This window comes from Andrographis paniculata, unplaced genomic scaffold (assembly GCF_009805555.1).
Source record: "Andrographis paniculata isolate CXL003 unplaced genomic scaffold, ASM980555v1 Contig33END, whole genome shotgun sequence".
Classification (NCBI taxonomy): Eukaryota; Viridiplantae; Streptophyta; class Magnoliopsida; order Lamiales; family Acanthaceae; genus Andrographis; species Andrographis paniculata.
Window position 1 is genome coordinate 759,110 of NW_026137566.1, and position 24,906 is coordinate 784,015.

At 33.1% G+C, this 24,906-nt stretch overlaps 5 protein-coding genes across 12 annotated transcripts; 2 read left to right on the forward strand and 3 right to left on the reverse strand.

The window, feature by feature from the left end:
• The first annotated feature begins 2,129 nt into the window (after positions 1-2,129).
• On the forward strand, positions 2,130-3,116 carry LOC127248253 (protein TRACHEARY ELEMENT DIFFERENTIATION-RELATED 7A-like). Its single transcript, XM_051270509.1, has one exon. The coding sequence runs from the start codon at positions 2,130-2,132 to the stop codon at positions 3,114-3,116; it is 987 nt and encodes a 328-aa protein (XP_051126466.1).
• Positions 3,117-5,765: 2,649 nt separating this feature from the next.
• On the forward strand, positions 5,766-6,695 carry LOC127248254 (uncharacterized). Its single transcript, XM_051270510.1, has one exon. The coding sequence runs from the start codon at positions 5,766-5,768 to the stop codon at positions 6,693-6,695; it is 930 nt and encodes a 309-aa protein (XP_051126467.1).
• A 2,856-nt stretch (positions 6,696-9,551) lies between these two features.
• LOC127248209 (MA3 DOMAIN-CONTAINING TRANSLATION REGULATORY FACTOR 2-like) lies at positions 9,552-12,787 on the reverse strand. 3 transcript variants are annotated; one of them, XM_051270424.1, is made up of 5 exons: positions 12,549-12,787; positions 12,239-12,274; positions 11,799-12,150; positions 11,466-11,560; positions 9,552-11,396 (listed from the first exon to the last, which is right to left on the reverse strand). In XM_051270424.1, the coding sequence occupies exons 3-5, from the start codon at positions 12,082-12,084 to the stop codon at positions 9,588-9,590; spliced, it is 2,190 nt and encodes a 729-aa protein (XP_051126381.1). In that variant the 5' UTR covers positions 12,085-12,150; positions 12,239-12,274; positions 12,549-12,787; the 3' UTR covers positions 9,552-9,587. The 3 variants fall into 3 exon arrangements, with proteins under 3 accessions (XP_051126381.1, XP_051126380.1, XP_051126379.1); XM_051270423.1 differs by lacking the exon at positions 12,239-12,274; XM_051270422.1 differs by having other exon boundaries at positions 11,799-12,274.
• A 383-nt stretch (positions 12,788-13,170) lies between these two features.
• LOC127248357 (uncharacterized) lies at positions 13,171-20,340 on the reverse strand. Of its 5 annotated transcripts, XR_007838074.1 has the most exons (16): positions 20,188-20,340; positions 20,026-20,085; positions 19,427-19,526; positions 19,233-19,314; positions 18,758-18,803; positions 18,462-18,572; positions 17,310-17,397; positions 16,825-16,921; positions 16,314-16,374; positions 16,081-16,211; positions 15,094-15,211; positions 14,639-14,762; positions 14,362-14,431; positions 14,035-14,142; positions 13,888-13,962; positions 13,171-13,562 (listed from the first exon to the last, which is right to left on the reverse strand). XR_007838074.1 is itself a non-coding variant. In XM_051270649.1 (15 exons), the coding sequence occupies exons 1-15, from the start codon at positions 20,260-20,262 to the stop codon at positions 13,519-13,521; spliced, it is 1,320 nt and encodes a 439-aa protein (XP_051126606.1). In that variant the 5' UTR covers positions 20,263-20,340; the 3' UTR covers positions 13,171-13,518. The 5 variants fall into 5 exon arrangements, 4 of the variants coding, with proteins under 4 accessions (XP_051126606.1, XP_051126605.1, XP_051126607.1 ...); XM_051270649.1 differs by lacking the exon at positions 14,362-14,431; XM_051270648.1 differs by lacking the exon at positions 14,362-14,431 and having other exon boundaries at positions 13,888-14,142.
• Positions 20,341-21,571: 1,231 nt separating this feature from the next.
• Positions 21,572-24,312, reverse strand: LOC127248195 (very-long-chain aldehyde decarbonylase GL1-9-like). Of its 2 annotated transcripts, none has more exons than XM_051270405.1 (4): positions 24,182-24,312; positions 23,406-23,765; positions 22,092-22,634; positions 21,572-22,020 (listed from the first exon to the last, which is right to left on the reverse strand). In XM_051270405.1, exons 1-3 carry the CDS (start codon positions 24,302-24,304, stop codon positions 22,092-22,094), a joined length of 1,026 nt encoding a protein of 341 aa, XP_051126362.1. In that variant the 5' UTR covers positions 24,305-24,312; the 3' UTR covers positions 21,572-22,020. The 2 variants fall into 2 exon arrangements, with proteins under 2 accessions (XP_051126362.1, XP_051126361.1); XM_051270404.1 differs by having other exon boundaries at positions 21,575-21,981.
• Between the last annotated feature and the right edge of the window lie 594 nt (positions 24,313-24,906).

A 24,906-nucleotide genomic window follows, 5' to 3' on the forward strand; every position in this document is an offset into this window, starting at 1 on the left:
TTTTTTTAAATTTATTTAAAAATTTACCTTATTTAATTTTTTTTTTTAAATTTATTTAAAAATTTACCTTATTTAAATTTCACATTTTACCATTGTACCCTCCTACCTAATAAAAAAATAATTTCTTTTTTTTAATATTATATGTATATATTTATATTTAAATTATGTTTTATTGGTTCTATAAAAATATAATATTTTATTTGAATATACTGGTACAATTACATATAGTTATTTATAATAATTAATTTTATTTATATTTAATTATATTACTAATGATATTTTAAATAGATTAATAATTTAAATTTATTTGACTGGTGTATTATTTTTGTATTTTTAGTTTAAAATATTTTTTTTATAATATATATGAAAAATAAAGTTTATAGTATTTTTTTATATCATAAATTTTTATATGGTATGATACCGTACCAAATATTTTTAATACGACGATTGCATATATTTTTAGCATTGTTGGTATAATATATACCGAAAATAGCAATACAGTTTGATATTTTAGTATTTGATGTATCGATCAATATCAATAATTTAGTATATTGATACTAAGATAATTAATTTTCTAATATATTCTTAAAATTGTAAAATTATTTTTAGTTTTTATATTTCAGCGTAAAATATTATATTTTGATACCATACATGTAATTCGATTAGAAATGACTCGATACTGTATTAAGATAATACCGAACTATATTGTATACCACACCAAATTTTTTGGTATATTAAAAAAAATATCGATACCATACAAAATGAAATTTCGGTATACTGAAATTTGGCATTTTCGGTATTTTTTAGTACGGTATATGTTAATTCAGTATTTTTTCATCTATAAATTCAGTATACCAAATTATTGGTACAATATCTCATTACGATAAAATAGCATACTAAAAATTTTGGTACGATATATAAAATATGCGTTATAAATTTTGGTATGTAATATCGAACTATCCCTACTAGCAATCAAATTCGAAAAATTTGATGTTTTGTTTGTATTAAAAATTTTAGTATTACTGCTGTTATTTTCTATTTAAATTATTACAATTAATTTTTTTTATCTAATTGCATAATTTACAATCAATATAATAATTTTTTTTAAATGAAAAAAATCAATAAATAAAAAATTAAATTTAAATAAAATAAAATAAAATAAAAAATATTTCAACTTTAATTTCAATATTTCATCAAATAAAATAGTTAAAATAATATTTTATTACATATATTACACTAACTAATCACACTAATTAACTATATAACCAAATTTTTTTAAACTCCGCACCAAATTTTCTTAAACTCCGTGTAACAACATGACCATGTATAATTATACACTGAAATATACATGATCATGTAACAACATGACCGTGTATAATTGTACATGGCCGTGTACTTTCCAGGTCAACTGTCACGTCACCTCCGTCATGTCCACGTCAGCAATTTCAGTTAGTTTTTTAACGGTGGGACCAAAATTGATTGAAATTGTTTATATTGAGACTAAAATTGATGAGTTTTTTATATTGAGACCAAAATTGATAAATTTTGGTTATATTGGAACCAAAATTGATGAATTTTTTATATTGGGACCAAAATTGATAAATTTGATTATATTGTGACCAACATTGATTTTTTTCTCAAACTAAAATTTCAAGATGATTATATAAATGGATATAACAATTTATGATTGCATAAATACTTGTGCAAGTAAATTAATTTATATAAAATTTTAATTTCTAATGAATTGCATTAAGTTAATTAACTTACCTATCGATGCAATACTATAAAATATGTATAAGTATAATAATAGTTTAATCAATATTTTTTATATTTCTTTTTAAGAAAATATACAAACAAGGTATGCATCTTTAAATGAAAATATTATATATTCTTGAAATAGGAAAGAAGATATGTACCTTTAAATGAAAATAATTTATATTCTTGAAATAGAAAAAAATAATATATAAACTTACCATAATCTCTTTACTATAAATGTATTTTTTAAAAAAGGTTAGTGAATGAATAGTAATACCATAATCTTCTATTAAAATTTATCAAAATGGTTCTATATAAAGAGTTTGTAATTTTTTCAATCAAATATAAGTTCAACCAAGATATTGGTTTATACTATGGCATTCCCATCGTGGTCTTGCATTCTCATCTTTATTTTTCTTATCGTTTGTCCTACAAATGGTTTTTATTTTGCTTCATCTTCTTTAAACACTGATATTAAGAGAAGAGTTTCTACGAGACCAAATCCAGAGGAACCGCCTGAATTACCACATCCAATACCATTCGAAATCAAAAGAAGAGTTCCTACGGGGCCGAATCCAGAGGAACCACCAGAATCACCACATACAGTACCATTCGAAATCAAAAGAAAAGTTCCTACGGGGCCGAATCCAGAAGAACCGCCAGAATCACCACATGCAGTACCATTCGAGATCAAAAGAAGAGTTCCTACGGGGTCGAATCCAGAGGAACCACCAGAATCACCACATGCAGTACCATTCGAAATCAAAAGAAAAGTTCCTACGGGGCCGAATCCAGAAGAACCGCCAGAATCACCACATGCAGTACCATTCGAGATCAAAAGAAGAGTTCCTACGGGGCCGAATCCAGAGGAACCACCAGAATCACCCCATGCAGTACCATTCGAGATCAAAAGAAGAGTTCCTACGGGGCCGAATCCAGAAGAACCGCCAAAATCACCACATGCAGTACCATTCGAGATCAAAAGAAGAATTCCTACGGGGCCGAATCCAGAAGAACCGCCAGAATCACCACATGTAATATCATTTGAAATCAAAAGAAAAGTTCCTACAGGGCCGAATCCGGAAGAACCGCCAGAATCACCTCATTCAATTCCATTCGAAATCAAAAGAAGAGTTCCTACAAGGCCGAATCCGGAAGAACCGCCAGAATCACCACATGGAATACTATTCGACAACAAGAGAAGTGTTCCAATTCCTGAAACACCGTACATCCCACTAGCACTACCGGAAATAGAAGCAAGCAACAACTGGAGAATAAGAATCCCCGAAACTCCAAAACATCCCGAAATTAAATCACCAAAATCAGGTCCAAATCCAAGGGAGCCACCTGCAATATATTAGAAAAATAATAACTTAAGGTGGAATATAAATGAAATTAAAATAAAATATTTATATTTCATATATTAAAGTATATTATTTTGTTGTCACTTTAAATTTTTAGATGAGTTCATATTGTGTATGTATGAGTTTCGTGACTTCATACTATACATTTACAAAAAGGATTTTCATCATATGTTTTTTTATATTAAATTAAAAATTCATTAATATATTATACTCTCTTGTTCCACCATAAATGATATTTTTTTTGTCCGTCAAATAAGAGATAATCTATATTTATTCATTTTAAAAATATTTAACAAATATAAATCAATTTAATTCAACTTTAAATCTCTTACCCACTCAAAACTCTTTTATTTTTATTTGTTTTCTCAATAAACAAATAGGTTAATTATAAATAAATAAATTTATTTATTTGTATTATATAAAATGTTATTGTCTACAATGATATTCATCTTATATATGTTGCTGAAATAAAATGTTAAAAATATTTAAACATATATTTCAAAAAAAAATCTAATCATATATATTAGGAAAAAAAATCAATTTTGGTGCCAATATAAAAAACTTATCAATTTTAGTCTCAATATAAACAATTTCAATCAATTTTGGCCCATTATAAACAATTTTAATCAATTTTGGTCCCACTGTTAAAAAACTAACGAAAATTGCTGACGTGGACATGACGGAGGTGAGTGGCAGTTGACCTGAAAAGTACACGGTCATATACAATTATACATGGCTATGTATATTTCAGTGTATAATTATACACGGCTATGTATATTTCAGTGTATAATTATACATGACCATGTTGTTACACGGCCATGTACAATTATACACGGCCATGTACATTTCTATTTTAGTTTAATTTTTTTTTTTTTTTGTTATATTGTTTTTAAAAAAAATTATTTTGAATTTAAAATAGTTAATAGAGTTAAATTGGACAAAATCAATAGTAATTATAATATAATTAAAATTTATTAATTTTAATTCAAATATAAAAATTTATAACATATATTCTTTTGAAATATTTTGTCTAAAATTTTATTATTCACAAAAAGAAAAAAAAAATTCTCTTACAAACATCCAATTACACAACTATTTTTTTAATTTTGTATATTATAGTAGTATTAAAAATTAATTTATTATTTCAATACATTAATTGGATGTTTGTAAGAGAAAATTTTTTGCTAAATAGTAGAATTTTAGACAAAATCTTCCAAAAGAACATACTCGATAAATACTTATATTTGAACTAAAATTGATATATTTAAATTATAGGGTAAACTGTTTTTTTAGTCCCGTAACTGAACCCTTATCATTTTAGTCTCGTAATGGAGCCTGTCGCAAACTAGTCCCATAAGTGAAGAATTTTTGCTGTTTTAGTCCTCCGGCGCCGGAGACGCCCGCGTGGCTCGCCGGAGGTGACGTGTCCGCCAGGTCAGCAACACCTGGCGGACACATGGATTTTTTTTTTTTTCATTTTTCTAAATTTTTTTAAAACTTATTTTTAATTTATTTTTAATTTTATTTGTATTTTTTTATTTTTTTATTTGGTCCAATTAAAAATTTAAAAATGAAAAAAAAAAAAAAAATCCACGTGTCCGCCAGGTGTCGCTGACCTGGCGGACAAGTCACCTCCGGCGAGCCACGCGGGCATCTCCGGCGCCGGAGGACAAATAGTGAAAATTTTTCACTTATGGGACTAGTTTGCGACAGGCTCCATTTACGGGACTAAAATAATAAGGGGGTCCAATTACGGGACTAAAAAACAGTTTACCCTTAATTATATTATGATTATTATTGATTTTTTTTGTCCATTTTAACTATATCAACTATTCTAAATTCAAAAAAAAAATTAAAAAATATAACAAAAAATTAAAATTTTAAATCGAAACAGAAAAGTACACGGCCGTGTAGAATTTATACATGGCCGTGTAACAACATGGTCATGTATAATTATACACTGAAATATACATGGTCATGTCATAACATGGCCGTGTATAATTGTACATGGCCGTGTAACAACATGGTCATGTATAATTATCAACTGAAATACACATGACCATGTAACAACATGGCCGTGTATAATTGTACATGGTCGTGTACTTTCCAGGTTAACTGCCACATCACCTCCGTCACTTTCACGTCAGCAATTTTTAACGGTGGGACTAAAATTGATTAAAATTATTTATAATTGGACCAAAATTAATTGAAATTGTTTATATTGGGACTAAAATTGATGAGTTTTTTATATTTGGACCAAAATTGATAAATTTTGGTTATATTGGGACCAAAGTTGATAATTTTTTTATATTGAAACCAAAATTGATAAATTTTGATTATATTAGGACCAAAATTAATTTTTTCCCTAATTATTTTAATTCAAAATATTTACTATTCAAATAAAATCCTCAACCAAGGGTATTAATATTTAAATATAATTATATTTTGTATTCTTGATTCTTAAAATATGGAAAATTAATTAGTAGATTTACCATATTTTGTTACTATAACTTTAGTTTTAAATGGGCTATTTCTTTAGTAACAATAACATAATCTTATATTAAATTTTCTCAAAATAGTTCTATATAAAGAGTTTCTAATTTTCAATCAAATATAATTAATTCAGCCAAAATATTAATTTATAATATGGCATTCCCATCTTGTGCCTACATCCTCCTATTTATTTATCTTCTCATTGCATCTGCAAATGGTTCTTATTTTACTTCATCTTTGTTAAGCGATGTTATTAAGAGTAAAGTACTTACGGGTCCGAACCCAGAGAAATCACCAGAATCACCACACGCAATACCATTTGACAATATTAAAAGACAAGTTCCTACTGGTCCAAATCCAGAGAAACCACCAGAATTGCCGCACGCAATATCATTTGACAATATCAAAAGAAAAGTTCCTACCGGTCCAAATCCGGAGAAACCACCGGAATCGCCGCACGCAATATCATTTCAAAATATCAAAAGAAAAGTTCCTACTGGTCCAAATCCGGAGAAACCACCAGAATCGCCGCACGCTATATCACTTGACAATATCAAAAGAAAAGTTCCAACTGGTCCGAATCCGGAGAAACCACCAGAATCGCCGCACGCAATATCATTTGATAATATCAAAAGAAAAGTTCCTACTGGTCCAAATCCGGATAAACCACCGGAATCGCCGTACGCAATATCATTTGAAAATATCAAAAGAAAAGTTCCTACTGGTCCAAATCCGGAGAAACCACCAGAATCGCCGCACGCTATATCACTTGACAATATCAAAAGAAAAGTTCCAACTGGTCCGAATCCAGAGAAACCACCGGAATCACCACATGCAATACAATTTGACAATATCAAAAAAAGAATTCCTACAGGACCGAACTCACAAGAACCACCAGCAATACCACTCAAAAATATTACGAGGAAAATTCCTACAGGACCAAACCAACAGGAACCACCGGCAATTCCACTCGACAACAAGAGAAGTGTAAAAATTCTTGAAACGCCGAACAAATTGTTGGAACTCGGAAACAAGAGAAATGCTCGAATTCCTGAAACACCAGGCAGCCCGCTAGCACTATAGGAAATAGAAACAAACAATTAAAAGAGAATAAGAATTCCCAAAACTTATGAAAATCCAAAAATTAAATAACACAAAAAGATTATATCCGAAATCAGGTTCTATTCCGAGGGAAGCACCTGCAATATGTTAGACAAATAATCATTTGAGATCGAATATAAATGAAATAAAATTTGAACTTTATTTGATGAAATATTTTTATTTCATATGTTCAAGTATATTGTGTGCTAATTTGTGAAAATTTATTTCTGTTTTTACTATTCAATTTTTATTCCGTAAAACATATCAAATTAAACACTTATATTTTATTTATTATATTGCACTAACATTTAATTTTACATTCGAAATATTATTTCAATACATATTTATATCACGTCAAACAACTATTTCAATTCAAAATTTTATTATTCGAAACCAAAATTAAAAACCAAAACCTCACGATTAAATACACTCACTGTTTCGCTTAAATTTTGAATTATACCGTGTGTGAGTTCTGTGCTTCATGCCATATTATAAAATATTTTTTCTCATAATAAAGTTATTTATATCAAAATAATTTTCATTCAAATATTATATACTACTATAATTTATTTTATTATTAAAATATCATATAAGATGTTTATTTAATATGAAATTTCATAATAAACATAGGGAAAAAATTAATTTTGGTTTCAATATAACTAAAATTTATTAATTTTGGTCGTGTATTTTTCAGATCAGCTGCCACATCAACTCCGTTGCGTCCACATCAGTCATTTTTGCTAGTTTTTTAACGGTGAGACCAAAATTTATTAAAATTTTTTATAATGTGACTAAAATTGATAAATTTTTTATATTTTGACCAAAATTAATTATATTGGGATCAAAATTAATTTTTTCCCTTTATAATATTAATGAAAATAGTGTTTAATTTTTTGGTGAAAACCATATTTATAATTTCATATTATAAAAATACTCATAATATTACACATGTATTTTATATATTACTATTTTAATTTTCATTATTTAATAGTATTGCAATAATAAAATTAACATAATCTTCACTCAAAATTATGCAAAATAATTCTATAAAAGGGTCTTCAATTTTCAGTCAAGTACAACTTCAATAAGTGATTTCAATTTATAATATGGGATTCCAATCTTATGCATACATTTTTGTAGTCCTTTATCTTCTATTTGGTCCTAGAAATGGTTCTTCTTATGCTTCATCTTCTTTAACTGGCGATATTAAAAAGAAAAGAATTCTGGAATCTCTATTTTCTTTGAAATCTTCAGAATTTGAAGTAAATATAAAAAAGAAGAGAATTCCCGAAACTTCGAAATTTGACAACATGGAGAAGCATAATGTTCCTCATGGCCCGAATCCAGTGCAACCGCCGGCTGTCGAAACAAAACAAGAGAAACATACGATGAATTCATCAAAGTCCAAACCAAAAGTTTAAAAACTTATTTGATCAACTTAAGTTTAATATAAAATAAATAAATTTCTACATTTTATTTGATGTAACAACTATTTCATATGTTTGAAATGAATTAAATCATTATTGTGTTTTCTTGTGAATTTTTCTAAGAATTTTCACTATTTATTTAATTTTTCTTCTAAAAATATTAAATCGAATATTAATATTTTTATATTATATTAAAAATTAATTTTATATTTAAAATATTAAAAAATTGATATATATTTATACCATATCAAATAATTCTTTAAAATTAAAATTTTACTATTAAAAAAAAGGAAAAAAAATCAATTTTGGTTCCAATATAAAAAATTCATCAACTTTAGTCCAATTATAAACAATTTTAATCAATTTTAGTCTTATTATAAACAATTTCAATCAATTTTGGTCTCACTGTTAAAAACTAACGGAAATTGCTGACGTGGATATAACGAAAGTGATGTGGCAGCTGATCTGAAAACTACACAACCATATACAATTATAACAACATGGTCATATATATTTCAGTGTATAATTATACATGGTCATGTTGTTACACGGATCATGTAGAATTATATGCAAATGGATTTAATGTAGTTTTTTAACTTTTGCATAATTATATGCAAATTGATTTAGGCCAATAGTTTATTTTGTATAATTATATGCAAATTGACTAAATGTAGTTTTTAATCTTTTGGGACCAAAATTGATATACTAACCAAAATTGACTTTTTCCAAAAACCCAAAAAAAAAAAAAAAAAAAACAAACAAACAAACAAACACTAATGGATTTATTTGCATTGTGATATTGTTTTCGCAGTAGTCAATTTATGATTATTTTGCCTAAAATGTATATAGAGAGAGAGAGTCTATCAAAATTCAAAACACAGGTGTTTTGTTTACATAATATATTTTGAAATTTTGATATTATAATTTTTTTTTGTTAAAATATCACATTAAATATTTTTCTTTTTTTTTTACAAAATATCATATTAAATACTTTATTCCTCTCGTACTTTCTATTTAACATTAAAAATATCTTTATAATTTACAATATATTACACAAATATCGTTAATTTCGGATAAATAAATAAAGAAGGCGGGGAGTATCATTTTTTTTTTAGTATTGTCAAAATTACTCTCTTATCAAAACGAAGCTTGTCGTAGAACATTACACCCAACAAATGATATAAAAATAACATAAAACACATCAAACATTACAACCAAAACCATCGTAACAAAGCAAGAAAAATGAATCCCATGAAGCAAATACATATATATATATATATAAATGCAGATATCTCAGCACCTTGCTCACTCTTATTCAGTAGTTCATTCAACGACCATTCCGACAACGGCAGACAACACACGACTCATATAACCCCGACAAACCGGAAAAAAAAAAAAAAAAAAAAAAAAAAAAAAAAGGTTCGGACAAAGAAACGAACCTTACCGATCAGCTCAAACCGTTGACCCCGAACGAGCCATCCAACCACCCCTCCCCCTTGGCGCGCTCGACGCAGCTCTTGAACTGCTTCTTCGCATCGGGCACGTCGAGCGCCAGGTCATCGATGCTCTCCGCCACCCTGGCGAACCCCTTTGCCATCTGGCTCATCGTGATCAGCTGCATATCGAAGCACCGCCGCAGAAGGCTCCAGAACCGAACGTCCTTGTTCTCCATCAGAATCACAAGCGACTTCTTCACGACCTCGTGATGGAAGAACGGCATGCTCAGCTCCTTTATGCACCGGCAGGCCTCCCGCGCATCGCCCCCGGCCTCGAACTCCTCCAACAGCTTCCCGATCTTATCCTTCACGTCCTCGATCGTCCACCCGTTCTTGCTGCTGCTCCCGCCACCACCCCAACACCTCAGAATCCGCTCGCCCGAGAGCCGGGCCTTGAGCAACGACATCGCCATCTGGATCACTTTGTTCCCGATCGAGTCGCGGCTCGGGAAGCAGGAGCTGATCTCCTCGAGCTCGTGCGGCGTCAGCACCTCGTCAACCTCCGCACGGGCGAGGAACATCGCGAGGTCCTCGACGATGACGGGGATGTCCAGCGCGGTGTCCTCCGCCGATTCCAGCAGCATTACGAAGCCACCCGCGACGTCGTCGGACGGGAAGCAGAGCGACGAGAGCAGGACCGACGCCATTTCCTTCTCCCGGTTCCGCCGATCCATCGCGAGCGTGATCAGCTTCTTAACGAACGTCGCGTTCAGCTCTGGCAGGTTCGCGGTGTTCTCGAATTCCAGACAGCAGCTCACCTCCGAGATGTCGCCCGACAGGAAGTACTCGTGGACAATCGACTCGGCCTTCTTCTTGAAGGCCTTGACCTTATCGTCGTCGACCACTGGCTTTCTCGGTTGCGGCGAGATTGACTTCAACGACGAGGCGCATAGCCACCCTTCCGAGGCTGCCTTCGAAATCAATAACTGCAGCAAAGCCTTCGCATTCGGGATATCCAGTGACAAGTCATCAACGGAATCGATAATCCGATCGAACCCCTTCGTCATCTGGCTCGAATTGATCAGACCTTCGTCGGCGCACGTCTTCAGAAGGTCGAGGAGGAGGCTCTCAGCCTGCCTCTTCTCCATCGCCATTATCGCCGCCCTCTTGACAATCTCGTGATGGAAATGCGGGACGTTCAGGTCCTTGATCGATCGGCTCGCCTCCTTCACATCTCCGCTCACCGCGTACTCCGTCAGCAAGTCGTTGATCTTGAACTTGAGATCTTCGACGGTTTTATTCTTGCTGCCTCCCCAGCATCGCTCGATCGTCTCCGCGTGTAAAGGAGCCGACAAGTAGCACTTCTCGGCCCTTCGGATAACATCGACCCCTTTCGAATCCTTGCTCAAGTAGGCCATCGTCTTCGTCAAGAATGAAGGAGGAAGTATGTCGTCGACAACTGCCCGGGCGATGAACAGCGCCAGGACATCGACTGCACTCGGGATGTCGACGGTTAGGTCATCCGTAGACTCGACTAGCTTCTGGTAGCCCTTGTAAACTTGCTGTGGATCGATAATGTCGCCATAAAGAGACGACAGCAGAATCGCGGCCATCTCCTTCTCCTTGTCGCGCCTGTCCATCGCAATCGAAACGAGCTTCTTCACAAAGTAGAAATGGTATCCCGGCACTCCCAGCTCTCCCAGCTCGTGGGCAGTCGACATCACATCGTCGTTTGCGAAATACTCCTCGACTATAACCGTGGCTTTCTTCTTGAACTTCTCGAACTCAGAGCGCCTTCTGTTGATCGACTCTACATCATCCTGAAGACGTAGACGATCTTATATAGATAACTTAAGAACAATGTAAGGTTAAACTAATCGATCGATTACCTTATCGCTAATGTAATTTGGATCATTCGGATCCTCTGCCCATCCGTTTTCCATGTCGAGAAGTCCTCCCCAAGTTCCTTTCCCGCCACAGCCGCCTGCGGCGCAGTCGAGCAGATTAAGAGTAAGCATAGAACAGATGATTAAAAACCTCCTAAAATCACACTTACAATCTAAACATCAGAAGCAACATTATGGCATTGGATCACCAGAACAAAAATGTACTCTGTTCACTCTGAATAGGCGATTTTGGTCTAATCAATTCCGCGAAAACATCTTCAGTTAAACAAACGATTAAATCACAGCCGCAACAATGAATGCATCTGATCAAATTACCTTTCTTAGGATGTCCATCTTTGGAGCCATGAGAATACTTTTGATTCTTGAGAGGGCTTCTCTGACCGGAGCCGCCGCTGCCGTTCTGTTTACCCTGCTGGCCGCCTTTCGGCGATCTCGGGGACTTTGGAGATTTGGGGGATCGAGGGGATCGCGGCGGAGGCAGCGACTCCTGCGACGATGTCGAGATCAAAGAAGACATGGACGACGGATCAACGCTCTCCGAAGCCGTTCGATACTGCGCCTGATGCACATTCGACATGTATTTATCCTTGTAGTCCTCCATTGTTCGATTAAATTCCCCAAATCCAATTTTCCTAACTCGTACAATGGATCACACCATCACACCAATCTGATTGTTCATCCAGAAATGGATTGCGTGAATCAATTCCATCAAACATTTCATGACAAAATATTAATCGAAGTTTCCTAACTCGTACAATGGATCACAACATCTCACCAATCTGCTTGTTCATCTGAAAATGTATTGTGTGGATCAATTTAATCGACATTTCGTGACAAAATATTAATCTAAGTTACCACCAATAATGCATAGAACACAAATCATTGAATTTGTAGAAAACTGGTGTATCGAACACTATCAACAATAGATTGTAAGAATCCCCCCAAAAAATCCCTAAGCTATAGCTTATCGAGATCAAATTTCAACTGAAATCGAGCATATAAATGCAAGTTCGATCAAATAAATTGAAGTTATAAGCAAAACAGAAAATCAACCGCTCATCGTACCATTGAATTGGGAAACGAACGCAGGCAGGCGAAGAGTTGAAATTCTGGATCGCTTGGAATCTGAATTGATTCAAACAGAGTAGTAATTGGAAGGAAGGAAGGAATTCAGTTTCTAAGAGTTGATTTGATAATCGTGGAGAAGATGGTTATGGAGAGAAAAGGTCGTTCGGTTTCAGTTGAATGGCGATCCCGAGGGGGTAGGGTCTATCTCTTCATCCAACGGCTACCAAACGCTGCCAAAAGCCCGCCAAAATCGGCCAAAAAATCTCTCTCAAACAAAGACACCCCTTGGACAGGAGAATTCCTGTAAATTTTGGAGTTTTAAGAATTCTGAAAATAGCGGGGAAAAGAAAAACTTTTGATGTATATTGGTGAGAAATAAATATTAATAAATAATAATAAATTTTCAAAATGATTGTCTAAACAAACTCTAAATTATCCGAACCACCGGTAAAATTTATATTTATTTATTACTTCCTCCATCTATGGTTAAAAACACTGATAGAAACATTTGTACTATATTTTTATATAATAATTAATATTATATCAAACTCTTATAACTAAACGAAGATAGTATTCTGTATGTATATTACTTCATAATGTGAAGAGAGACTGTGTGTGACGTCATAAATTCAAACATTGGGATCTTACTACCACACATAATTCAGCCGAGAGTTATGTCCAAACATTAAAGCATACAATTGGACAGAGTAATAATTATAATAATAATATTACTCATATTGGAACATGCAACAATAATGTACCATAATAACATCAAACATAAATTATCAAGCTTGGCATCAAATAAATTACATTCCTTCCTTCTCAGAATTAAATCGTCGTCGGTTCCTGGAAATTTTCCAGGCATGGATAGAACTGTTGCGGACGCCAAGTTGTATCAACTATTTTACGATTTTTCTTTAAATTGAGTTCGAGTCGAACTTAAGAGTATTCAGCTCGCATAACAGCTCTACTCATGGACAGTCAATTTAGCGCGGCGTTCTTCGTAAGAAGCTGAAAGATTTAAGAAAAATATAACCATCAATCATAAACAATATTCGTCTCGGCGCATAAAACATCAAGAGGGGACTAGAGATCTATTAGAAACGTTAATTGACATTGGAAAAGGCATAAAGTTATAGACTATAAGCAAAGTTTTTTTTTTTTTTCCGAGCAAGGCAACATTAATGTTAAACCATCTCCCGAAAATAGTTTAATGGTACAGCATAGAAAATTTTGGATGATTTTGAATAAGCTACTTACCATTAAAGGCGGAGGAGAGAGCTACTGATCAAATAAGGCTTTTACACTTAAAAGGTGATAATTTTAGATAACTTACGTTCCGTTGGTCGGGACATTAGAGGGATATGTACGAGTCCTTTCCTTTTTATTCTACTGTTATGCTTACAGCTTTCTGCAAATAAGAACTTCCGTAAGGGAATAATAGAAGATGCAGGTAAGAAGCAAGTGGGAAAAGCGTTTGTACCATAGAAGGAACAAGAAGAACTCTGCAAGGCCTCGTCAAAGATTGCTGCTTGAAGTTTATAATCTCGGCATTCCTTGTTGAAGTGAGTGCAGAGTGCTTTTCGGGCATCTGTATGAAAGAGAGTTTTTCATGTACGCCACGATTAAAAACTATCCTCAACGCCAAAGAGGCCAAAACTTACTCAATGGGTTGAGTAAGAGATCTTAATGTTCATGATAAAGAAAACATTCAAAGACTTTGTGAAATCTTTCTTGGATGTTAGTGGGTAAAAGGTTCAATGTTGGTGATATTTCCCAAAATAACTATGCATCTTCATATCTACGTAACCTTGAACAAACGTTAATTTTTCGATTCATTTGGCTTCCATTCTCAACTTCTTCGAGTAAATTTCCATAGCCTGGAATTTTTTGGGAAGCCACTAGTAAGCAATGCAAGTGGGATGTTAAGTGTTTGCAGAATTGTGACAGCAAATGCACGGAATATATAAAGCAAGCAGATAAAGCAAAACCTGTGCCTCCGAACGTCAATAAAGTAATGAAAGAATCGAAATGGCTGGAAGGCATGTAGTTAAAAGGAAGTACAACATCACGAAGTAGAAAAATACCTGAAGAGCACATAAACTTGAGACCTTCAAATTCACAAGAATGGAGAACCAGTGGAGTCTCTGGCGCCATTGTGTATTGCGGTTTTCTTGGTGTTTTGTCAACATCCAGCAACTCATCTATCACCTAAGGGTTAACACATGTTTGTCGATTAAAAACTGGACTCACTGTGTAATCAGTATCCTTAACAACTCAACAGATTATCAACCAGAAAAAGCAATCAAGAAGCGGAAACTCAAGTTGTCGATTATTTATTTGCCTATGGCAAAACATGTTAGATCAGCTTACTAAGAAGGGTGGTTCACATTCCAACAAGGCACAGGCATGGTTTGATCAAAGTTCATGTAGCATCCTATGGTATTTAAATAATCGTATATGAGATGAGGATTTGAATTTCGTATTTCTCAGTAGCTTAAAGTCAACAGATAAGGAGAAAGGGCAGAAAATAGCCACCCACATTAGGAGATTCGAGACCTTGGCCTATCAAAAACAAAACAGCAACCATGCAACGTATCTGGTGCCACAGGAAGGCACTGCCTTTGATTTTCACCGCCCAGAGTTGATCATCTTCGAACCTGCAGAACATGAGAAGACCCAAAAAAGAAAAATCAATGATTATTGAAAAATCAGCTACATGCTTGTCTCAAAATGGATCTTATGTATCCAAGAGCATTTCTCTCTAGTTGAAGTTCACACGCTATAGTCCTGGTGTATAGCTATTACTTCAAATGAATTATTTTGTAGACCGAAGTCAAAGAGCTTAAAGAGTCAATCACCATGGAATAGTGATACTGAGGTAGAATCATGACCGGTCCATCTAAATAACCACGGATGTTGCTCTCGACTTTTAACAGTGCAGTTATTGCGCATAATCTTGTGGATATAAAAGATCACTAGGCCATTCATTCTTCAATGACATTTCAAACTATTGGATCATGAAATAATTAATCATTAACTCATGGTGCATAGTAACTACAAACAATTTTTTTTTTTTTTTTTCATATTCCAAACAATTTCTTGTGCTTGATCATATTGCCCACTGGCTTCATAAGAATTATGATATTGCCAAATGTAAAAACCTTGTCCACCTGATTTTTTCATTAGAATAGACAAGATGCATATGTTTACCTATCCTTCCAAACAACATATTCATTGGCTATTTTATCATGCAACCAATCTTTTTCACATGTTCTGATTTAGGACTATGATGAATGGAATAATATATAATAGAAATTTGTAAAATGTGTACTTACTTTCATACAGAGAAAAACATATCAAAATTCACTATTTTAAAAAGACTCTGTAAGCATAAACCAGGAAATATTTAAATTTAAAAGTATGTCCATTTCTTGATCTCAGATTGGATGATATGGGGAGCAACGGCAGAAACTATAAACCGTATACTTCATTGATTAGAAAACAAATTCACAAGAAATTTCCAAACCTTTCATTGCAGGGGAACATCTCAAATGATATGATGTGCCGCCTGTAGTTATGGACGTTAGCTGCATCCATCTTACAGAAATTTCTGAAATCATGTTCCCCTATGAATTTCTTCCCTGCAGTCTCCATTACCTGTTGAACATGTAGAAACTTTTAGTCTTCCTGATTTTAAAGTTTTAAGCAGGTTCTAGGAGAAAAACTCATGTGCACTGACAAAATATACAAGATTCTTACAAGGATATCCAAATTCTCTCTCCAGAAAAAGTACTTATATTCCCTGCTCAAACAACTGAACCTGCATTGAATAAATAAATTCAGAAGAAATGAAGATAGCATCTGTGGAACTTTCACCACATCTTAAATACAAGGAAAATCATTTTGTACCCACTTCTATAATTAACTTCAAAACTATGACAGAACTTCCAGTATTGCTCAATTTGGTATTAAGTTAGCAAAAGGTCAAACAGGAGTGTAAAGAGTGAAGTTTCTTACACTAACTCTAACAGATTTAACGTTACTTAAGTCGTGAAAGGCTTGCAAATGTAAATGATTAAGCATAAAGCTTCATAAAGGACATATGTGACTTCAAAAGCACTCAGAGCATGAATTGACTGTAATATGTAGACCTATTTCTAGACCAGTCAACTGTTTAGTGTTGCATTATACATTTCCACTCATTACTTACATCCTATTATACAAGTAGAGAAAGCAAAAAAAAAAAAACAAATCATGAGTTAATCAATACCTTGCGCTGAAATCAGTTGGAGCAGGAGACCATCCGATAACTCGTATGTCTTTTGGAAGAACTCGGTTCAGCAACTTAACATAATCTAATTCTCCCCCTTTCACGAAGATTAATGTTTCATGGCATGAATAGATGAATCGGCTATAAGTAGAATGAAGAACAAGCTTATGCAGAAACAATATAGAATATGAGTAACACACCCAACACTTTTTAAAATTAACCTAAACTAAAAGCAAGAGGCAGAACAGAATCTACATCATGTTATGAAGCTCAAAATAAATAGTTTGACGATTTTTATAAGCTCAAAATTATTCCAGAAGCAGCTACATTGGTGATCTATATTTTATAACACATCTTAAAAAATTATAATATCCCAAGGCAGCATTTCTAGTGTAATTTGCAAGCACAAATTCAGAATATTTTATGAAACACAACAAATGTAGTACTATGCTATGAACAAATCAGAAAAAAACTATTATGCATACCATATGATTCGTGGATAACTGTTTCTTCAGAACATCCATTGATCCTAGGTATTTCCCTATGATCTGATCTCAGAAATAGGGATATTACCTGCATGCATAGTCACTTATGATCTTCACATAATTCTAAAAGCAAAGAGGTAACTACAAGAAACTAATGCACGAGCACAATGCCATTGAAAGAAAGACTGTTTGAAATAAATACATACTTAAGGTTAAAGACAGAAGCTATAAACGGTTGTTGATATACTTGTTTTAATATTGATTAAGAACATAAAATAAAAATCTCCAGTGCTATAGTTAATTCTGCTATTCTTTTAACAGGATTTAGACCCATAAAAGAAGCCACTCGTCAATGAGAGTTATAACATGGTTCCGATTACCTTTTGGTGGATGACAGACTATAGCTAAAACAATGTCATAAATAATCTTCTTTTATTTATTTATTTTTAAGTATGATTTTACAGGAAAAAATTTGAACTAAAACTAAAAGATATACAGTTATCTGTATATACAGATTATTTTCACTGGAGAAGAATCTGAACGGAGACTCCATAATAACCCTAAACAGTATAGCCTTCATGTCCCATCCCAACTGAATAATTTTGGCAAATATTAGTTCATAGGTGCTTGAAATAATCCTATATTTCACTACACATTGGAATTGTAATTATGTAGAGATTCATAAGCGGAGAACAAAACTAGGAAATTGAGTTGTCTATCATACATTTTATAGCATGTTTCTTCATATTAATAAGAACAATCTTAAATAGAGTATGGTGTTTTAGTTCTTTAAGCCAATCAAATATGTAGAAATGTACATGGTACCCAATAACTCAGACACATACATCTTATTAGGTTTCTATAAGGCAAGTAAAACCATCAAAAGGGAAGTTGGCAGCTAGATAGTATCCTACAAATTGAAAATACTGTTCTTTCTTTTCAAACCACTACAGGACCTGAAAGTTGGGTAGGTCCATGTTGGTTTGCCTTTCCTTTGTACAGAAAACCTATCATCTCCTTGCCACATTCCCACCCCCACCCATCCAGTTTTCATCAGGCCACATAACAACCATAAGTCTGAAAAAATCAGCAATTGAATTGAAATAGGCTAAAACAAGCCATTCACACAAGGCATTAGCATAACAAGATTACCTGACCAACAGAAGAAACTCCTTTGTCTGTTCTTCCACATCTTGAATAGTTCAATTCCATTTTATCTCCTAATATTAACCTTGTCTTTTGGAGGGCCTTAAAAATTTCTGACTGCACTACATAGAATGTGGTATCATAATGTGTCCAAAAATAAGAAAAAATTGTCAAGTTTGGTAAGAATCTTATATATATGAAAAATAACCTGCTCTGGCCACAGAGTAAGGAATAAAACAAAGATTGTTGAAGTGTATGGGTATGTAAATTAAGAAATCAAGATAAAGAGCAAGGAAGAACACCTCTATGGTTGGATAATTTTGTGCCTCTGACGCAAACCCATAATATCTGTAGTGCAAATAACATGACACTTTATGAACGTATAGAGAAGAAGATTCTTTATTTGTAAAAAACTTGTAAACTACTTTATCTCCTTTAAATGGACTCCATGGTAAGAAGAGTGCAGAAAATAGATCATTTTACTTGGACAACAAAATTCACAATACACATGGAATGTTAGTGCAATAATCATACCTCCTGCAAAAATAATGTTTTTTATAAGAGTTAATTACTTCACAAAATCCCAGGACTAGATAACAAAGATAAGTATTGCTGTGTTATGTAGAAAATCCATCATCCATGATTGATGAAGAAGTAATTCTCAAGGTTTGATAATAAGTACCAACAAGCACAGGTAACCAAGAGACAGTTTACTGTTACTTCTCCACCTGGTAAAACAAAACAAACAATTTGCAAAGCGATTCCCATTGCACGTACCTCTGACCAAAATACATTACTTTCAATGCAATATGCCGCTTTGGTAAATGACTCAAAGACAATTTATCATTTCTATCATTCCCTGTATTGGACAATAATATAGCAATAATCAATTTCCAGGGATGTATCAAATAAAAGTACAATTAATTTTCAAAGTTAAACCCATGGCTTCTAGGCTCAATGAATTACTAAACCTGAAACTTCGGCTATTGACCTGTTTACCAAACCTCTATCATCTACTTGCAAAGCCTCCATCTCTTCAATTGTACCACCAGTTTCATCATTCTCAACGACCTGCAGATCAAATTACATAGTTGTAGCGTACACAAGCCATAGCAACATAAAACCCTCGGGTGTGTTTGTTTGAGGATTTTGGAATTTATGTTATTCCTCTAAAGAAATTTAAAATAAATTTTACATTCACCACCTATCTATATCCCATTAATCAACTATTTCAATTCAAAACCCAAAATCATAACCCCAAAGAAACACAACCCTCATGTTTTTGTCCTAAACAAACTATCAACAAGCACTCTACCAATTAAGAAACAACAACTAGAACGCCATAAAAAATAATAAATAAATAAGAACAAGAAAAAAAGAAAAGAAACAACAATTAGAAGTTGTCAATTCTTACTAAATCAACTTTTATTGTATTTTTTTCGACAAAGAAAGAGCAGCAACTCAACACTTCACAAAACGCACCATGAACAGAACTCAGAGAGAAGCAATTAACTACACACAATGCGAGCATACAAACTATTCATTACAAAACGTTGTGATATAGATATACCTTCCGACAGTCGCAATTTGAGAGACGAACTGAAAGTCTTGCGTTTTCAGCCTCAAGTTCCTACTTCACAGAAATTGTAGGAGCAAACAAGATAATTAGCAATCCGAGGAACGATGGATGATAAAGAGTTGAAATTTCCTGAAATAAGATAGAATAAAATACTTGAATTCTTCTGCTAAGAGACTGCATTTGCAGTTGCAGCGATTGGACGAGGTCAGTGTCGGGGCTTTCCGCCATTTTCGTGAGCTTTGCAAAGATATGTGATTGCGAATCAAAGCGTTCGAAATTTCGCCCGACCGAACTTTAAAGAAGAAAGGAGGGTTTATTTTGTAAATTAAAAATGAAAAAATAAAAAACTAAAATATACGAAGCTCCTGGACTTTCAAAACTATATCAAAGACCCGGACCAATTCAGCCCGGACCCGGCTCGAATTAAGAACTGTAGAAGAATGCCACTCGGGCGGGCCAAATGCCCTGTTTGTTTACGATTTTTTAATTCGAATTTTACTGTTTATTGATTTTTTCATAAAAATATTAAATTAAAGGGAAATTTTCATTTTTATCTCATTGTATATTTTAATGATTAATTTTGGTACAATTGAACATTTTTGTTCAATTTGATATTATTAAAATTAAAATTAATTAATTTTAATTCTATAATACCGAACAGGGTATAATCAAATTAAAATTATATAATACAGTCAAAAATTGAATATAATTATATTAAATGACTCAAAAAAGTGACAATAAAACTATATTGATTTCACACTCGCGCTCATATTATTGTCCTAATCTAGATTATGTTCTAGAGTATGTTATATTTATGATTCTAATTAAAATATTTTTTTTATAATTATTTAGAAAAAAAAAGTATATATATCAAGTTTAAGTATTTAAAAAATAGTTCCAAAATAATACTCCCTCAGTCCCTCTACGTGGACGGATGGAGTAATATACTAATATATTTTTAATAATTGTAATTATATATGTATTTTTTAAAATATTTTAATAACTTTTTTAAGTAAATTTTCATCATTTATAATTTTAAAAATAAAAAACCATAAATATTATTTAAGAAATAACATTTTAATAATTGATATTTAATATTTTTAATGAATAATTATAGTAATTTTTAATTAAAAAATCAAAACAAAACACAAAGCCAAACTCCAACCTATCACAACAATAATATACCGAACGTGCAACATGCAGACAACTATCTCTAATCCCTTAAAAAATCACGTGGCGCTGCTGGCTGTCACGTGCCTCCCTCCTTAGTTCCTTTACATGCACAACTACAAATAAATAAAGACACTACACAAGAATCTAACAACCTGGATTAGATATATATGCTAATTTCTTCACCAATGGCACAAACACAGTATTTATATTTATGTTAATGGGTAGGTGCCGAAGATAAAATTTAACATTGTGTTGAATAGCACACAGTTTATACTACCAAACATAACACACAGTATTATTATTATTATTATTAACAGCACATTATTTATATTAATATAATACAATATCACAGAACCCATGCAATAGTTAATTTAGCGCATGAGCTACTCTTTATACAACACATGTAAAAGAAAAGCATATGTTGTTTATGTGTCAATATAATACATATGCAAAAGTATGAAATGATCCATAGGTATACACTACTTTCATAAAACTATGTATTGTTTATCTATTTTTTGTTCGCTGATTTATCCTCGAAATGCCTCAGTCTCATTCTTCATACATACATACATATATATATATATATATATATATAATCTTGAAATCCAAAATTCACACCAAAGATACAACAGATCACAAGTTTCAGCACAAGAAACTCAAAGAAACTGATCATCAAACCAAGAACATCTCTTACCCTCAAATCCTAACTCAGTTTTGATTCGATCTCCGTCCGGTGAGTTACTCGAAAGAAAAAACACGAACTAACCGAGCACTCTGATAACGAACCAAGAGTTAAAACCAAGTTTCCGAATCCTACAAAAGATGGGCACAACAGAAAAATAGGGAACGATAAATAAAACGGGCACATTATGTAAAATCATTACCTAGTCTTTCTTCAGCCTCGCCTCGAATCCTCCTTCGGGCCGTTTTACGAGTGTGTACGGAACATAAGTCCCGAGGATTTTGTCCCAGATCGGGAAGAACGGTTGGGAGTAGTTGAACTTGGTACCTTGGAGCTGATGGTGTACGTCGTGGTAAGCCGTGTTGTTTTGGAAAATGAGATGGAAGATATTTCCCGGAAGCCACAACCCGCAATGATCGTCGATGGTTTTGACAACGGCGAAGCAGAAGAAGTAGACGGAGGTGCGAGCAGTCATTCCGGAGACAAGGAAGGAGAGGGCGCCACCGAATGTGTCGAGTAACAGCCCTTCCAACGGATGGTTGTAAAGTGCGCCAACGGCGTACGGGACGACCAGCCGGTGATGCTGAGAGTGTATGTGCTTGTAGAGGAACTTGTTCTGGTGCATGTATCGATGCACAAAGTACTGCCATGTGTCCATTACGAACATCCCGATTATGAATTGCAACGCTTGGACGGGTAGCGAAGGTTGCACGGTGGGACTCAACAAAGTTGAATTCGAAGTTACCTGCAACACTAAGCACCAAAATGTCAAAATGTAAAGAAAGAACCAATCACAAGAGTCATATAGGTTGTGTTCTTTTATGGGTTTTACCAGATATTTTACTATTCAGATTTTTTTTTTCTTAAAAAATATCAAATCAAATAATTATATACTACAAATCTATTTTGCATTCAAAACAACGCATCAACCTCTTTATATCAAATCAAACAACTATTTAAATTCAACTCTTTACTGTTCAAAAATCCAAACCTACAGACAAACACACTCGATATCGCGGTTAAAATTTTCTTTCGCCTTTATGTTTGCATTACTAAATAATGGAAAACAACAAAAGCTGTCGAATTAAGGAAATGAATCCGCAACATGTTCGTGAAGATTCATAGATTAAATGCCTCATTGGATCAAATCTCGAACACCAAAATTAAGAAAAGCTCGTTATCGACGAAAAAGGAACATCCATCCATTTAAGGGATTCTAACATAATGTTAGAATTATGTTCTTTACGAAGCTTGATTTCAATTTTTTTCCTACTATGCAACCATCCCGATTTATAAGGAACATCCATTCATTTAAGGGATTCAAATTTTTAGTATTCTCAAGTCTCAAACCCAAATTCAAACCTTAAAGAACCACACATGTATATGCGACAAAATCTATTTTCTTCCTAGATCTCACAAGGGGAATCATGTCGACAACCTTAATCAAAGCATCTAGTACGTGCATGTATATTACAGCTAAAACCTTCGAGAAGAAAAAGTAGTCGAATGCAATTACCAAGAAGAGCAATTGAGCAACAATGGCCTGAACAAACTGTTGAAGAAGAACACCTTTGATGACAGATCTCAACGGCACCAAATTTTTATCATTTTCTTCTGCTCTCGTGTGCAGCCGATAATTGTCGAGAGGCGGGAGGAGCTGATAAAATCCGGCGTACAACCAATACACGACTAATGGAGCAAATGTGCCCATTGATTCATCACTGATATATCCTTCCCAAAACACCATTCTTCCTACACCTATCTGAATATATATATATATGTATGTATGTATATTGTATCTATCTATCTTCTCCTCCAATCTCAACTGAAGAATTATCAAATTACTGTCTGTATAATACTGCACATCGTTTGTATCCTGAAAAGGGGGGAAAAAGTAATCAACTACAGAAGAATCTAAAATTTCTAATCGAGCATATGAACATCAGCAATTTTCAGCATCAATCATCTTTTTGAATTAGTATTGAGCTAATACAGCAAGAATCTGTTCTAAAAATGAATCTAAAACACATTCCTGATACGATAAAATGCATCGACGATTCAAAAAATCATGTCCAGCGCGCAGTAAGTATTATTCCTAAAAAGGGAAAAATCAAAATGACCTAGAAAACAAAAACCACTTCCCATACATCAATCGAGTGAAAGATCCAGTACTGCATAAATGCAATAAATCCAGCATTAATGGTGCTGGAAGACATACACACCATCATTATGCCCTAAAATCAAAATTGCAAAGCAAAACCAGATGCGCAGATTGAGAGAGAGGGTGCTTACAGAGATACAGGCTAGTGCAGATTGGGAGAGAAGATGGATGAATGTGCGGGAAGAACATCCAAATCTGTTGCCGGGGAATGGATGAACTGTGGGTATGTACGAACGGCGAAGGTTTATAGCCATGGCAGACGATTAGCTGGAAAAAAATAATATATATAAATAAATAAATTACGTAATAATAATAATAATAATATCTGTCAATAAGAAGTCATGGGTGTGTTTGTACGGGAGTTTTGGATTTTGATATTGAAATTTGAATAGGAAAAAAATTGAATTTTAACAACGGTATATAAATAGGTATTAATGTGGTATTTTGAACGTAAAATTAATATTTTAGTATAAGAGTATAAAAATAAAAAATAAGTATTTAATTTGATATTAAAAAATAAATAAATAAATAGTGGGTTTGGGGTAAAATCCTCCAAACAAACACATTGATTATTTATAGGTCTGTTTTTTTTTCTTTTATTTTAAAGAATTTTGATTTGAATTTAATACTAAAATAAACTAATGATAAAAATATTGTGAGAATTTTTTTTTTTTTCGAAAAATATAAAATCTAATTATTTAAAAATTGGAGTTTGATAGTTACAGAAAGACACCCTCTATATAATACTAATTTTATATTAAATTAATAATTTTTTGAAATAAATAAAATGTAGATTATATATACTGTATTAACGTAATATAATACTATATTATTTTGATAATATTTAAAAATATAA